Source organism: Tursiops truncatus, chromosome 4, assembly GCF_011762595.2.
Source record: "Tursiops truncatus isolate mTurTru1 chromosome 4, mTurTru1.mat.Y, whole genome shotgun sequence".
Taxonomy (NCBI): Eukaryota; Metazoa; Chordata; class Mammalia; order Artiodactyla; family Delphinidae; genus Tursiops; species Tursiops truncatus.
In genome coordinates this window covers 85,448,662-85,463,698 of record NC_047037.1, presented here as the reverse complement: position 1 = coordinate 85,463,698, position 15,037 = coordinate 85,448,662, and the positions used below count along the sequence as shown (strand labels likewise).

General features: G+C 36.3%; 1 protein-coding gene across 1 annotated transcript in view; it reads right to left on the bottom strand.

Annotated features, from left to right (window-relative positions):
• The window catches only part of SLC9C1 (solute carrier family 9 member C1), a 102,131-nt gene that overhangs the window by 58,025 nt on the left and 29,069 nt on the right, over window positions 1-15,037 (bottom strand). Inside the window, exons 8-10 of the mRNA XM_073804229.1 lie at window positions 12,663-12,762; window positions 8,529-8,672; window positions 6,712-6,886 (exon numbers count right to left, since the gene is read on the bottom strand). Coding sequence (XP_073660330.1) covers window positions 6,712-6,886; window positions 8,529-8,672; window positions 12,663-12,762 — 419 coding nt within the window. The remainder of the gene's footprint in view (window positions 1-6,711; window positions 6,887-8,528; window positions 8,673-12,662; window positions 12,763-15,037) is intronic.

The window sequence follows — 15,037 nt, the reverse complement described above, 5'->3', positions numbered from 1 at the left end:
TGAAGCCATCTGGTCCTGGGCTTTTGTTTGTTGGAAGATTTTTAACCACAATCTTAATTTCAGTGCTTATGATTGGTCTGTTTATATTTTCTATCTCATCCTGCTTCAGTCTCAGAAGGTTGTGGTTTTCTAAGAATTTGTCCATTTCTTCCAGGTTGTCCATTTTACTGGCATATAGTTGGTTGTAGTAAACTCTCATGATCTTTTGTATTTTTGCAGTCTCAGTTGTTACTTCCCCTTCCTCATTTCTAATTCTATTGATTTGAGTCTTCTCCCTTTTTTTCTTGATGAGTCTGACTAATGGTTTATCTGTTTTCTTTATCTTCTCAAAGAACCAGCTTTTAGTTTTATTGATCTTTGCTCTTGTTTCCTTCATTTCTTTTTCATTTATTTCTGATCGGATCTTTTTGATTTCTCTCCTTCTGCTAACTGGGGTTTTTGTTTTTCTTTCTCTAACTGCCTTAGGTGTAAGGTTAGGTTGTTTATTTGAGATGTTTCTTGTTTCTTGAGGTAGGATTGTATTTTGTCATAAATTTCCTTCTTAGAACTGCTCTTGCTGCATCCCATAGGTTTTGGGTCGTTGTGTTTTCATTGTCAATTGTTTCTAGGTATTTTTTGATTTCTTCAGTGATCTCTTGGTTATATAGTAGCGTATTGTCTAGCCTCCATGTGTTTGTAGTTTATACAGATTTTTTCCTGTAATTGATATCTAGTCTCATAATGCTGTGGTCGGAAAAGATACTTGATATGATTTCAATTTTCTTAAATTCACCAAGGCTTGATTTGTTACCCAAGATATGATCTATCCTGGAAAATATTCCATGAGCACTTGAGAAGAAAGTATATTCTGTTGTTTTTAGATGGTATGTTTTGGATGGTAAGTCCATCTTACTTATTGTATCATTTAAAGCTTGCATTTCCTTATTTATTTTCATTTTGGATGATCTATCCATTGGTGAAAGTGGGGTGTTATAATCCCCTACTATGATTGTGTTACTGTCAATTTCCCCTTTTATGGCTGTTAGCAATTGCCTTATGTACTGAGGTGCTCCTATATTGGGTGCATAAATAATTACAGTTGTTATATCTTCTTCTTGGATTGAACCCTTGATCATTATATAGTGTCCTTCTTTGTCTCTTGTAATAGTCTTTATTTTAAAGTCTATTTTGTCTTATACAAGAATTGCTACTCCAACTTTCTTCTGATTTCCATTTGTGTGGAATATCTTTTTCCATCCCCTCACTTTCAGACTATATGTGTCTCTAGGTCTGAAGTGGGTCTTTTGTAAACAGCATATATATGGGTCTTGTTTTTGTATCCATTCAGCCAGTCTATGTCTTTTGGTTATAGCATTTATCCATTTACATTTAAGGTAATTATCGATGTGTATGTTGCTATTACAATTTTCTTAATTGCTTTGGGTTTGTTATTGCAGGTTTTTCCCTTCTCTGTGTTTCCTACCTAGAGAAGGTCCTTTATTATTTGTTGTAAAGCTGGTTTGGTGGTGCTGAATTCTCTTAGCTTTTGCTTGTCTGTAAGGGTTTTAATTTCTCTGTTAAATCTGATTGAGCTCCTCACTGAGTAGAGTAATCTTGGTTGTAAGTTTTTCCCTTTCATCACTTTAAATATGTCCTGCCAGTCCCTACAGGCTTGCAGAATTTCTGCTGAAAGATCAGCTGTTAACCTTATGGGGATTCCCTTGTATGTTAATCATTGCTTTTCTCTTGCTGCTTTTAATATTTTTTCTTTGTATTTAATTTTTGATAGTTTGATTAGTATGTGTCTTGGCATGTTTCTCCTTGGTTTTATCCTGTATGGAACTCTGCGTTTCCTGGAGTTGGTTGACTATTTCCTTTCCCATATTAGGGAAGTTTTCAACTATAATCTTTTCAAATATTTTCTCAGTCTCTTTATTTTTCTCTTCTTCTGGGACCCTTATAATTCGAATGTTGGTGCATTTAATGTTGTCCCAGAAGTCTCTGAGACTGTCCTCAATCCTTTTCATTGTTTTTTCTTTCTTCTGCTGTGCAGTAATTATTTCCACTATTTTATCTTCCAGGTCACTTATCTGTTCTTCTGCCTCAGTTATTCTGTTATTGATTCCTTCTAGAGAATGTTTAATTTCATTTATTGTGTTGTTCATCATTGTTCATTTGCTCTTTAATTCTTCTAGGTCCTTTTTAAACATTTCTTGTATTTTCTCCATTCTATTTACAATATTTTGGATCATCTTTACTATCATTACTTTGAATTCTTTTTCAGGTAGACTGCCTATTTCCTCTTCATTTGTTTGGTCTGGTGGGTTTTTACCTTGCTCCTTCATCTGCTGTGTATTTCTCTGTCTTCTCATTTTGCTTAACTTACTGTGTTTGGTGTCTCCTTTTTGCAGGCTGCGGGTTAGTAGTTCCCATTGATTTTGGTGTCTGCCCCCAGTGGGTAAGGTTGATTCAGTGGGTTGTGTGTAGGCTTCCTGGTGGAGGGGAGTAGTGCCTGTGTTCTGGTGGATGAGGCTGGATGTTGTCTTCCTGGTGTGCAGGACTGTGTCCGGTGGTGTGTTTTGGGGTGTCTGTGGACTTATGATTTTAAGCAGCCTCTCTGCTAATTGGTAGGGTTGTGTTCCTGTCTTGTAAGCTGTTTGGCATGGGGTGTCCAGCACTGGAGCTGGCTGGTCGTTGAGTTGAGCTGAGTCTTAGCATTGAGACGGATATCTCTGGGAGAGGTCTTGCCGATTGATATTATGAGGAGTTGAGAGTTCTCTGGTGGACCAATGTCCTGAACTTGGCTCTCCCACCTCAGAGGCTCAGGGCTGACACCCAGCTGGAGAAACAAGACCCTGTCAGCCACACGGCTCTAGTCCTACCCTTAGCACTCTGTGACATAATCAGGAGAAATCTCTGAGTTCCTGGGTTCTTGCTGGACTGGACCCCCAGCCCCTGTTGTGGGTGTCCCTGATGGTGTTCAAAGAAGAAAATGGTTCCTGATGGAGGAGGCTGAATGGAGGAGGCAGCTTCACCAGGCTGCTGTCAGATGGGCTGGTTCAGAAACAGAGCGTAGTGCTCTGAAGCTGCCCTTAAGGCAAATGTTTAAGGGACAGGCACAGTTTGTCTTCTGGCACGAATTTTTGATACCTCCAAGCTCCCAGCAATAACTGCTTGACTTGAGGATAGTGGAAAGTCTTGTTGAGTTGCTATAGCCTTGACCTTGACAGACTTAGCATTGGGAGCTCTATGTGTCCGGGCCAGAAGCGCCCATGCTATCCCAGGCCCTTTGGGTCCCTTCCTTTGCGTATGTATTTTTTTTTTTTAAGTAACTGCCAAATTCTTTTCCAGAGTGACTGTACTATTTGATATTCCTACTAGTAATGTATGAGTGGTCCAGGTTCTTTGCATCCTCACCAACATTTAGTTTCATCACCATATTTCATTTTAGCCCTTCTAATAGAGAGATATCATTTTTGTGGTCTCAATTTGCATGTCCCCAGTGGCTAATCATGTTGACCATCTTTTTATGCTTATTTGTCATGTGTATATCCTGTTCTGTGGAATGTCTCTTCCTGTATTCTGCCCATTGGACTGTTAAAAGTTTTTGATTTTGATGAAGTATAATTTCTTCTTTTTTTTTTCTTTTATGGATTATGCTTTTGGTGTCCTTGCCTTATGCTAGGTCCCAAAGATTTTATTCCAAGTTAAAAAAGAGTTTTCTAGTTTTACATTTTGTATTTAATTCTGTGACCCACTATAATTAATTTTTGTAAAAGATGTGAGACTTAGAGTCAATGTTCTTTTTTTTTTGCCTATGAATGACCCATTCTTCAGCACCATTTGTAAGACATCCTCTATTGAATTGCTTTTGCACCTTTATCAAAAAATAGTTGGGGGGCTTCCCTGGTGGCACAGTGGTTGAGAGTCCGCCTGCCAATGCAGGGGACGTGGGTTCGTGCTCCGGTCCAGGAGGATCCCACGTGCCGTGGAGCAGCTGGGCCCGTGAGCCATGGCCGCTGAGCCTGCGTGTCCAGATCCTGTGCTCCGCAACGGGAGAGGTCACAACAGTGAGAGGCCCATGTACCGCAAAAAAAAAAAAAAAAAAAAAAATAGTTGGGGATGTTTGTGTGGATCTATTTCCGGGTTCTCTGTTCTGTTCCACGTGTCTCTCTCTCTCTCTGACAATACTATCTAATCTCCATGACTATAACTGTAATAATGCCTTAAAATTGGGTATAGTGATTTTTCCCATTTTTTCTTCTCTTTCAAACTTGTTTTCGTTATTTTAGTTCCTTTGCTTTTTTTTTTTTTTTTTTTTTGCGGTACGCGGGCCTCTCACTGTTGTGGCCTCTCCCGTTGCGGAGCACAGGCTCTGGACACGCAGGCTCAGCAGCCATGGCTCACGGGCCCAGCCGCTCCGCATCATGTGGGATCTTCCTGGAGGGGCACGAACCCGTGTCCCCTGCATCGGCAGGCGGACTCTCAACAACCGCGCCACCAGGGAAGCCCTTCCTTTGCTTTTTATTTCTTGAATGATTGTATGTGGAATTGTATCTTTAATTTTCATTTCCTTGTATCAATTGGTAGTATATAGAAATACTTGATTTTTTATACTTATCTTGTATCCTGAGACCATGCTGAACTCACTTATTAGTTCTAGTAGAGCTTTTTTTCTCTTCTTTTTGAAGACCCTTGGAATTTTCTATATAGATAATATTATCTGCAAATAAGGATAGTTTATTTCTCCCTTTTCAATATTCATGTGTTTTTTTTCATTAATTTTATTTTATTTTTTTGTCTTATGAAGCAAGCTAGAACTTCCATCATGATGTTTAATAAAAAAACTAAGAGTAGACATTCTTGGATTTTTCCCAATTATAGGGTGAAAATGTCTTTCACTATTAATTATAATGCCACCTGTAAATTTTTTTGTAGCTGTTCTTTATCAACATTAGGAAATTCCCTTCTATTTCTATTTTTTGAGAGATTTTGTCATAAATGGGTATTAATTTTTGTTAAGTGCTTTTTCTGTATCAGTTGATACGATTCTATAAATGTCAATTAGATCCTGTTGGTTGATGGTGTTGCTTAGTTTTTCCATATCCTTGCTGATTTTTTTACTAGTTCTACACTTTGTTGAACAAATTATAAAAAGGAGTGTTAAAGTCTCCAAATATAGTTTGTCTATTTTTCCTCTTAGTTCTCAGTTTTGGCTTCACATATTTTTATGTACTTGTTTGGAACATATTCAGTTCAGTCATTGAACTTGTGAGTAGTAGAGAGAGGATTAAGTTAAAATATTAAGCTTTCATTGTAGTGCCTCTTTGTGAGTATTAATAAATTAGCTGTAAGATTCAGCTAAATTAAATTAAGTAAGGAGTGCTACTTTCTTCTCAACTAGTTAACTACTACTGAGACATCTCTCAAATGATTTTATCTACCAAAGTTTTATTTGAAAGCAAGTCTACATGGCAACATCATCATCATCATCATCATAGCTCAGATTTATTGTACATTTACTATATGCTAAACAATGTGTTAAGCATTTTAGGTATATTTTCAATTTATCATAATAACCCTTTGAGACAGTGGAGATAGTGATATAGCCAGATAGACCTGGCTCATACAAGTTTGTGAGAGCTGATCATTACATTTTCAGGAAGTTTATGAGCAGATTGATATTCCTGTTGGTGCCAGTGATTACACAACAGAAACTGGCAAACACTACAACTTAGGGTCTCCCCCTCTCTGAGAAAGTTACTTGTTAAATATTTATTAGCAAACGATTGGTATTATTACTAAATCTGTTTTGGAGTGAGGAAACTGACACCTTGGGTGAGGTGGTGGGAATTAAATAACTTGTGGATGGTCACACAGTAAATAGCAACCAACTAAAAATTTCGGAACCCATATCCACGTGCAACGTTCACCATTATACTGGTCAGGATGTATGATGATGCCGCTGATTTTTATTCAGGCAGGTGGAGATAGGTTAAAAAGAAGGAGGAGGTCATGTAATATTAGATACTTTGGTTTAGAAAGCAGTGTTTGAATATTTAGTTTTTTAATGTTTGGATTATACATAATAATGGCCTTTGTACTGTTCCCTTTACTCTTGGAATTTATGTAAAAAGAAAAGCCACGATGGAAGTATTAGATGTGTTGTGATGTCTGCATAGAAAATTTCTTAAAGAGCTCCTTGAAATTATCTTATTTTGAGATGAGGTAGAGGGAGAGTCATACCCATTATGTTCTGTTAGGCAGAGTTTGGGGGTTCTATCTTAGAGATAACTTCCGTTAATAAACAAAATGTTTCGGTTCCTAGCATTACTAAATGTGGCCTCATAAAGTTACAGAAGGCAATAGAGCCAATTATAAGTAGGTTTCTGCTTTTCTTGAGTAGGTGTTAGAAGTAAATAAAAATAGAAACATTTATTAAGTGCATACTCTGTATCAGGTAATATTTTAAATGACTTATAAATTTTAATTCTCTTAACTTGTACAATAAACCTATCTTTTAGGAGTGTGATGAAGGGATTTAGGAATCCTTAAGCTAGAATGGAGAAGAGGAAAGTTGCCAGTTGTTTTTCCCCTCCCCAGTTTTACCATCATAGCTAAATCACTCCCATATTCCAAGTGGGGTTGAGCGATCTCACTACAAAAGCATATTTTAGTACACAGAAACAGTTTTCATAAAATATTCTAATAAAAAACCACATCTTTCTTTACTTGAGATTTCTCCCTCTCAGATCCAAGAGAATATTCAGAGTAGGCAAGCAGAAGAGCCATGTTTATATTAGGAATCCCTTTCATTTCACTCCAGACCATAATGAATGCCCAGCGCCAGCTGAAACCATGACCAAGTCGAGACAAAAGAGGGCTCAATAATAGAAAGACCAGAAGTCTAAAAGACAAAACAGATTTTAAAAAGTTATTTTTGTTATAGAAATTTCTTTCCATCCCATTCTATGCTATTCCAATCTATTCCCTGTGGAACTGCCAACTCTCAGACCAATGAACCATCTTTCACACTCTGTTGGCATGGCACGAAAGGAAGGCAGAAGGGCATTCCATACCAAGAGAATGGTATTATTCTTTTTCTTTCTTTCTCTTAGGAAAGTAGTGGAGTAATTCCACATCACCTTTGAGTGGTGCTTCTCCAGGTGGAAAAAAAAGTGTTAGAGACATTTTGTAGATATACTCTATTCTAGATCTCAAAAACAAATAAAAGCAAATCTAATAAATACGAGAGAAAATAATGTCCTCTCTTTCTTTTTCTTTGTAGATTTTAATCTTACTGAATCTGCCCAGTATCAGTTAATTCATTTCTATTTCTTCTTTTAATAACAGATCATTCTTATATTTTACACTAACTGTATCTGACAATTTGGGGCTAATTTCCATTTACTTGGCACTGGCTGACTTGATGTTGAGTCCCAACTAATCTTCCTAGATGGAATTAGAATGTTAACAATTTTGGTGATGGAGATTAAAGAATTGTTATGGTGGTTTTCCTCTTCTATGTTATCTCCTTTTCAGTTACATAAGCAGATTGTTTTCTGCCTTTTAACACTGGAAAGGGGGCTACAAAAATTATTTAGGTAAAAAAAGACATTTACAAGGAGAACTTCCATATGATTTTTATTTATTTATTAGACATGTGATCATTTAATTTATTTTTAATTTTTTTGAATCAAAGCTAGAAAAATGTAACCTAAAAGTAACTAAACATAACATCACATAACATAACGTAACATGGCAGAATGCCAGAATCGTCAGAACACCGAACAGAGCAGATATCAAATAATAGTGAATAATAATTTAGGAGGAAAGAAAGGTTATCTTTCTTTTTTAAAAAATTTTATTGGAGTAGAGTTGATTTACAATGCTGTATTAGTTTCAGGTGTATAGCAAAATGAATCAGTTATACATATGCATACATCCACTCTTTTTTAGATTCTTTTCCTATATAAGCCATTACAGAGCATTGAGTAGAGTTCCTTGTGCTGTACAGTAGGTCCTTATTAGTTATCTATTTTATTCATAGTAGCATGTATATATCAATCCCAGTCTTCCAATTTGTCCCTCCCTGATTTTTAAAAAGCAATTTCCAACTATACTTTATTAAGAGTAAGTTATTTGTTATATAATATATATATAATATTAATATATAATATTAAGCGAACAAAGCAAGATAACATTTTTATTTATGATAGGTGTTTAACTTCATGAAACCTCATAGAATAAAAAACAATAAAAAACACTGGAGGAAATATACGAAATGTTAATAGTGGTTGCTTCTAGGTAGTAAGATTATGAGAAGTTTTTTTCTTTTTTCTAATTTTCAAAAATTTTACAACATGTTTGCATTTCTTTGAAATGTAGTTAAAAATTGAATAAAACACTGAGTGCTAACTTGCTGATGATTCCTTGGAAAGTTTGAGTGAATTTTTCATTCTAAGGTATGAAACATCTCTGTCATTTAAAGAATGTCTTCAGGCTTAGTCAATGTCTTATAAATAGAAATATTCAAATGACTTTCTTACCTGAAAACAACAAGTGTTAAGCAGATATTTAATGAATAATATATATCAGAAAATGATATATATAAATATGTATGTGCAGGAATTAGAAGTCCAATGAAAGTGAACACCATAAGAAAAGCAACAAATGATAGGCAACTCCAGAATCTGCATTTTTAGAAAAAAATTTAAATATAATTAATTAATCTAACATGTTCAATGCAAGACTTACCTATGTAAGGCATTGTGCTAGGCATTATAAAGAAAATAAAGATGAATAAGGCATTCACCAACACTCAAGGGGCTTATAATTTAACTGGGGAGTAAGGAGCACTAAGGCAAGTAAACAAATACTTCTAAAGCAATTTTAACCAGTTTACACTGAATGTCAATTAGTGTCTTTCTATTTGGGTTGACTTTGAAAGATATGTTAGGTTGTAGCTATACTATTTGACAGAACTCATTCAGGCACTATGGTTCAAGTAGCTGGAAAATACTGATTGTGAAGTCCTTGTATCATTAGGAAGATCTAAAATTGTTTATTTTAAAAGGAAATACTGAACTACTAGTCTGATTTACATAGTGATAGAATTAAGCCTTTGCCCAAAATCTAGCTAGCACTTAGAATATGTGAATGAATCTTTTATTCACATGAATGCCCTTTGTAGATTCTCCTTTTGTGATTTCTGAGTCTGTACTTATTCAAGTACTCCAGAGCCTAGGAAAACTCTGCATCATTCCCAAAGCTCACGTTCTCATCAGCTGCAGGCAAAGCAGTTTGAAAAAGTACACTCAGACACGAGTATTTGTCATTTTTGGGTGTTGGGACCATAGCTATTTAAAACTTCATGTTATCTTTCTGTATATTTCATGTCTTTAAGGTTGACATTATATGTGTAGCAAAATAAATGGAAAAGATTAAAAGGGCACATGAACACCATTTTATGAGAGGAAAAAGAGCTTGGTTTTACCCATATGCTGCCAGACTCTGTCCCTGAAACACAAATACCTAGGCATTACCAGAGAAAATTTCAACATGAAACGCTGTGGGAAAATGTCTCCAAATATCAAAAATCTCAGTCTTGTTGAGATTAGCACAAAATGTAATCAAATCAATTAAGTGACATATATTGAAGAGTTATCAAGACTCTTTCATATATGGTAGAAATTAACGGGAGAAATCTTATGAGGAGGAAACCAGATTCTGTAAGGAATCAATGCCCACCAAATTCAGAGTGGATATGAGCTGAATAACCAAGCTCCAAATCCATCTAATAGACGTGCGCATGTACGTGTGTGTGTTCAATCAGTCAGGCACACAGAAAAAAGCTTCTGAATTTTTTTTTAAAGTCTGTTTCCTTTATTTGGTGATCATGAGTTATCCTAACAAATCTAGACCTTTTACGGGAGCAAAGGGTCACAACCCTTTCTGTATATAAGTATCATCTTGGAAGAGTTTTTTAAAATCAGATATCCCATGCTCTCACCCTCATAGATTTTGATACTATAGATCTAGGCATCTGTATCATTTTTATATCTCAATGTTGCACAGCCCTTGGCCTAGAGGAATGATAAGACCTTATGGCCTGGACATTTTAGGGACATCAATTTGCCAAGAATAAAATATTATACAGGTTGTCACTTCCCTGGTGGCACAGTGGTTAAGAATCCACCTGTCAATGCAGAGGACATGGGTTCGATCCCTGGTCCGGGAAGATCCCACATGCTGCAGAGCAACTAAGCCCGAGCGCCACAACTGAGCCTGCACTCTAGAGTCTGTGAGCCACAACTACTGAGCCCGTGTGCCACAACTACTGAAGCCTACGTGCCTAGAACCTGTGCTCAGCAACAAGAGAAGCCACTGCAATGAGAAGCCCTCGCATCGCAATGAAGAGTATCTCCCACTCGCGGCAACTAGAGAAAGCCCGCACACGGCAGCGAAGACCCAATGCAACCAAAAATAAACAAAATTAAAATAAAATTTAAAAAATAAAAATAAACCAAGTAGTACTATATGACTTAAGAAGAATTATATGGGTTGACAAGGAAGTATCTCTTATTTGGGGAATTTCTTTCTAACAAGGTGATGTATGAATAGAAGCATGAAATAGAAGCATGAAATTGGCAGCTACTTATGCCAATATGTAAAGGAAGCACATTTCAAGAGCAGAAGCACAAGAACACAAGCCCAAACAGGAAGCCTGTTTGGTATATTTGAGGAATAACAAGTGTGGCTAGAGCAGGGTGGGTGAGGGTGAGGGTGGTAGAAATGAATCACAGAAGTAACAGGGGGACAAATACATCATTTGTTTGCCAGTGAAACAACTTTGACTTGTAGCCAAATGAGAAGTTATTAGATGGTTTTAAAGAAAAGAAATGATCTGGGTAAGGAGGAAATGAGGTGGGTGAGGGTCAGAAAACATCATAGGTTCAATGCGTTATATTCTCAGTGTGACAACAGAATTGTTAGAATTGGGGTCCTAGGGGGTTAAGCTGAAAAGATGGGAGATGGTGCACCTCCTCTCTTAGAGAGTAGCATGGACCTGCTGTAGACTCTTATAGGATTTACCATTATTATCTTAGATTTCTACTGTCTCAGAGAGTAGGAGCTGCCACATATTATATTTTAGATAGTAAGATTCTTGAAATTGAGATTATGAAGTTATTATTTTTATGAGCATAAAGTGGGTGGCTGAAGCGGAGTGATAGATGTGCTCACAGGAGGAGATGAAGTCTTGGAATTGAAAGGTGAGGGAATAGTAGGATCAACTGTGTGAATATTGATTGATGCCACTAAGGATGGTGATAGCATGATGTTGGAGAGAGTCGCAGTGAGACAGCGGCCAAGATCTTCACAAAATGGAGAGTGTGACTCAGAGTTCTAGAGATAACTACAACCAAGAGGGTGGCCGATGGTATAATCTGATGGCATGAGCTTCAAAACTGGGCTCCTCTGGGGAAGAATAAGAAAAATAATATAGAAATGACTGAGGTACAGAAAAATCACCCACCTCAACCCTAGTCTTATAGCACCAGGGATGCAGGTGAGAAAGACACTATAACCTTTAAGGAACACGAGGGAAATAATGTCTTCAGGGGAGATCCAGCTTTCAGTTACAGCAAGAATGAAGGGAGCCTTCAGAATCACTTCCCATAGATATAAATACATGCATAACATTTTAAATTCTTCTTACAATGGTGGCCCAATTAATGCTGCCTAGCTGCTAGTACAACTGGCTTCCTTTGTAATTGACAGGAAATTTTAGTGACGTGCTCTCAAATCCTATAAAATCCTATACTTTTCAGCTTCTGACTTCTGAACTTACTTCATCTTCCATAATGATCTCCCAAAAGCCAAAAAATCATTGATTATGTTCAGGGCCTCTGTTAACACATATTAATATGTTGCCATTGTGTGATTTAGGCCAAGTTCCCATCCCATGTATTGGAACATTACAGAAAGTACCCCTTCTTCAAGACTGACACAGATTCCACTCACCCCCTCAGCTGGGTGCCCTTGAGCAAGGCACAATTTGTACTCTTCTATTTTCTTTTTTAACACTGCCAATTGTATTTAAATGCCCCAGCTTAATCTTTTAATTTGCTTTGCATGGCCTCTCTTCACTGTCCTTAAAATATTGGTCTTCCATTCTAGTGGCAGTGCCAAACTGACCCATATTGGAGCCTGAGGCAAAAGGAATTGTTAGTAATACTGATCTTTCTTTTAAAATTTTGTATTTTCACCATGGATTTTTTGTATTAATTTCAATTTTAAAATATTGCATTAAAATATTTGCTTTGATTACTGAGTGTTTTGGCACCCTCTTAAATTTTGTGCCTGAGATGAAGGCCTCAGTTGCCTTACCTTAATCCTAACCCCTGTCTAGGGGATTAGACTGAACATTACTGAGTAATATGGTCAGACTTAAGGGAATTAGTGGTGAAATAGAGTCAACATGAACTCAAAGTGAGGTTACAAATTTTGCTTAAAGATGGAGGTTTAGAGGACATAGGCAACAGAGTTTTTAGAACGGGTTTTTAGTTAGCTAGTTTTCAAGTCAGTGTCTTATTTTGACCATGTAGACGTAGATGTAGTTACTATTACAATATTATAACTTCTAATGTACGAAACAAAGTGAAAATATGCTAGCCACTCACTCAAGAAGAAGTGCTTCAACTCCTGGTTTAAAACTTGTAGAATTTAAAAAAAGTCCCATAACGACGATGGTAAATATTCCAGACATTCCAACTAGCTTACCTATGTTTTTAAAGAAACAAATATAAAATATTAATTTTACATCAACAGTGGCACAAATTTTGCCAGAGATGAAAACATCAGATATCTGATAGCAGTGACTTCATATAGAGAGGCTATCCCCCTTGGTTTCAACTGGATAATATCACAAATTATTATCACCACCCATTGTCCTTCTTCCTCCTTAGATTCATACCCAACTGTGCAGAAAAGTCTGTAATGAACATCCTTGCACTGCTTTGGCTTCTGAAAATTGGCAACAATGTGGAGTTCACAAATCTCTTCATGTGCCCTAGTGAGGCTAGAGCACCCTTCACAGGTCTAATTTTTTCAGAGGGGCTCTGGATGAATTAAATAGAAGTGAGCTGATGAGCTCTCTATGGACTAGCTCACTTCACATACTTTTTCTTAGAAGACAGTAGGAGATAGAAATGGTTTGATCTTGTGACAAGACTAAGGGAGTGGAGCCAATAGAAACCTAATATGGATCTACTCCCCCAGTTTAATTTTGGTTTGGTGAATTTACTGTCAGGGACCGAAAAGTGTACAAAACTGTGGAATATTCTTAAACATTCTCATAGCTTTCATGAGCTAGAGGGAAAAATAATTTTGAAAGTAGCTTATAAAAGTGATATATTATCACTGTGAAAAATTCAAATAATATGATACAGTATAGAGATTATATTTTTTAGAAAAAGGGAATACCCATAATTCCACTGCCAGGACTTCAGGTATAGTTTTAAAGAACATTTTGTTTGTTTGTTTGTTTCCTCTTTTTTTTTTTTTACATCTTTATTGGAGTATAATTGCTTTACAGTGGTGTGTTAGTTTCTGCCCCATAACAAAGTGAATCAGTTATACATATACATATGTTCCCATATCTCTTCCTTCTTGCGTCCCCCTCCCTCCCACCCTCCCCATTCCACCCCTCCAGGCAGTCACAAAGCATGGACATATATACGCTACCAAATGTAAGGTAGATAGCTAGTGGGAAGCAGCCGCATAGTAAAGAACATTTTGATTGAAATTTCTATTGAAGAGAGGACTATATTTGCCTAGAAAAAAATCATAAGATAAGCTACTTGAAAGTACAGAATGAGACACCCAGAAGGCAACTCCAAGCATTAAAGGCTGCTTGCTGAATTTCTATACTGGAGACAAGTGGTAAAAATTAAGCGGGAAACATGGAAAAGTGAGGAGATATGGGTAGCTGTTAGATCTCATAGAGTTGTGAACTACACAACGTAATTTTCCTTGTGAGCTCCCCTTGTCTCCATCTTCACTAGAGTTTACTAAGAAGAAGAAATTGCTATATATTTATGAGGAGGCAGCAGAGATTATGAGGAAGAAAACTCCAGAAATTTTCAGAAATTGTGAGGAGATATCTTTGGGTTTTCATAGACTATAGAATTGGAAGCTTAAGATAATTGGATTAAGATCTTAGAGAGGAGTGGAGTACCCTGTGAACACTCACAGAGGCTTTCTTCTAACATACATATATACAGTCACACATTAAGAAAAACTACAGAGGGATTATACAGCAATACAGTTCTGTAATGGGCTTATTTTTTTTCTCTTAATTTTTTTTTTCTCTGAACTAGACATTGTTCTAGTTAACAAGTACAAATTAAAATTTTTGTTTTAATATCGAAGAATATTATGGATATGCCACTTTGACCATTATGGCCATGTTTATCAAATTGTCATACATGGATCTGTTTTGTGCCCCTTCTGTTTCTTTGGTTTACTTTGTATTTCCCTGTTAATAGCAGTTGTATTTTAATTACTATAGGCTTTTTAAATGTTTAATACTTACCTAATTGTAAAATTCTTCACTTTAAAAAAGTTGTCATGCATAGTCTCACAGTTTGTTTCCAGATGAATTTTTAAAATTATTCTGTAAAATTTCACCTCCCTCCAAAATTCTATCATTATTTGATTCAGATTGTGATAATCTTAATTTGATGAAATGTACAACATTATCACACTATTGAGTCTTCCTTTCTAGAGATGGAAAATTACAAGTTTTATATTCTTTATTTTAGTTCTGGCTAGGAATGATACCTAAGCCAGAAACGAACACTTTACTTAGTCAGTTTTGAATCGTGAAGGAAGAGGAAACTGTGGATGCATGTGCTTTGAGATCAAATCCTGGACTACTCTTTATAACTTGTTAAGTAATGGTAAAATTTGGAAAATATTTATGATGACTACCTTGAAGATATTAATATAAACAATAAGCTAGGTCAGGGTAAAAGTTATTTTACATTAGATTTAT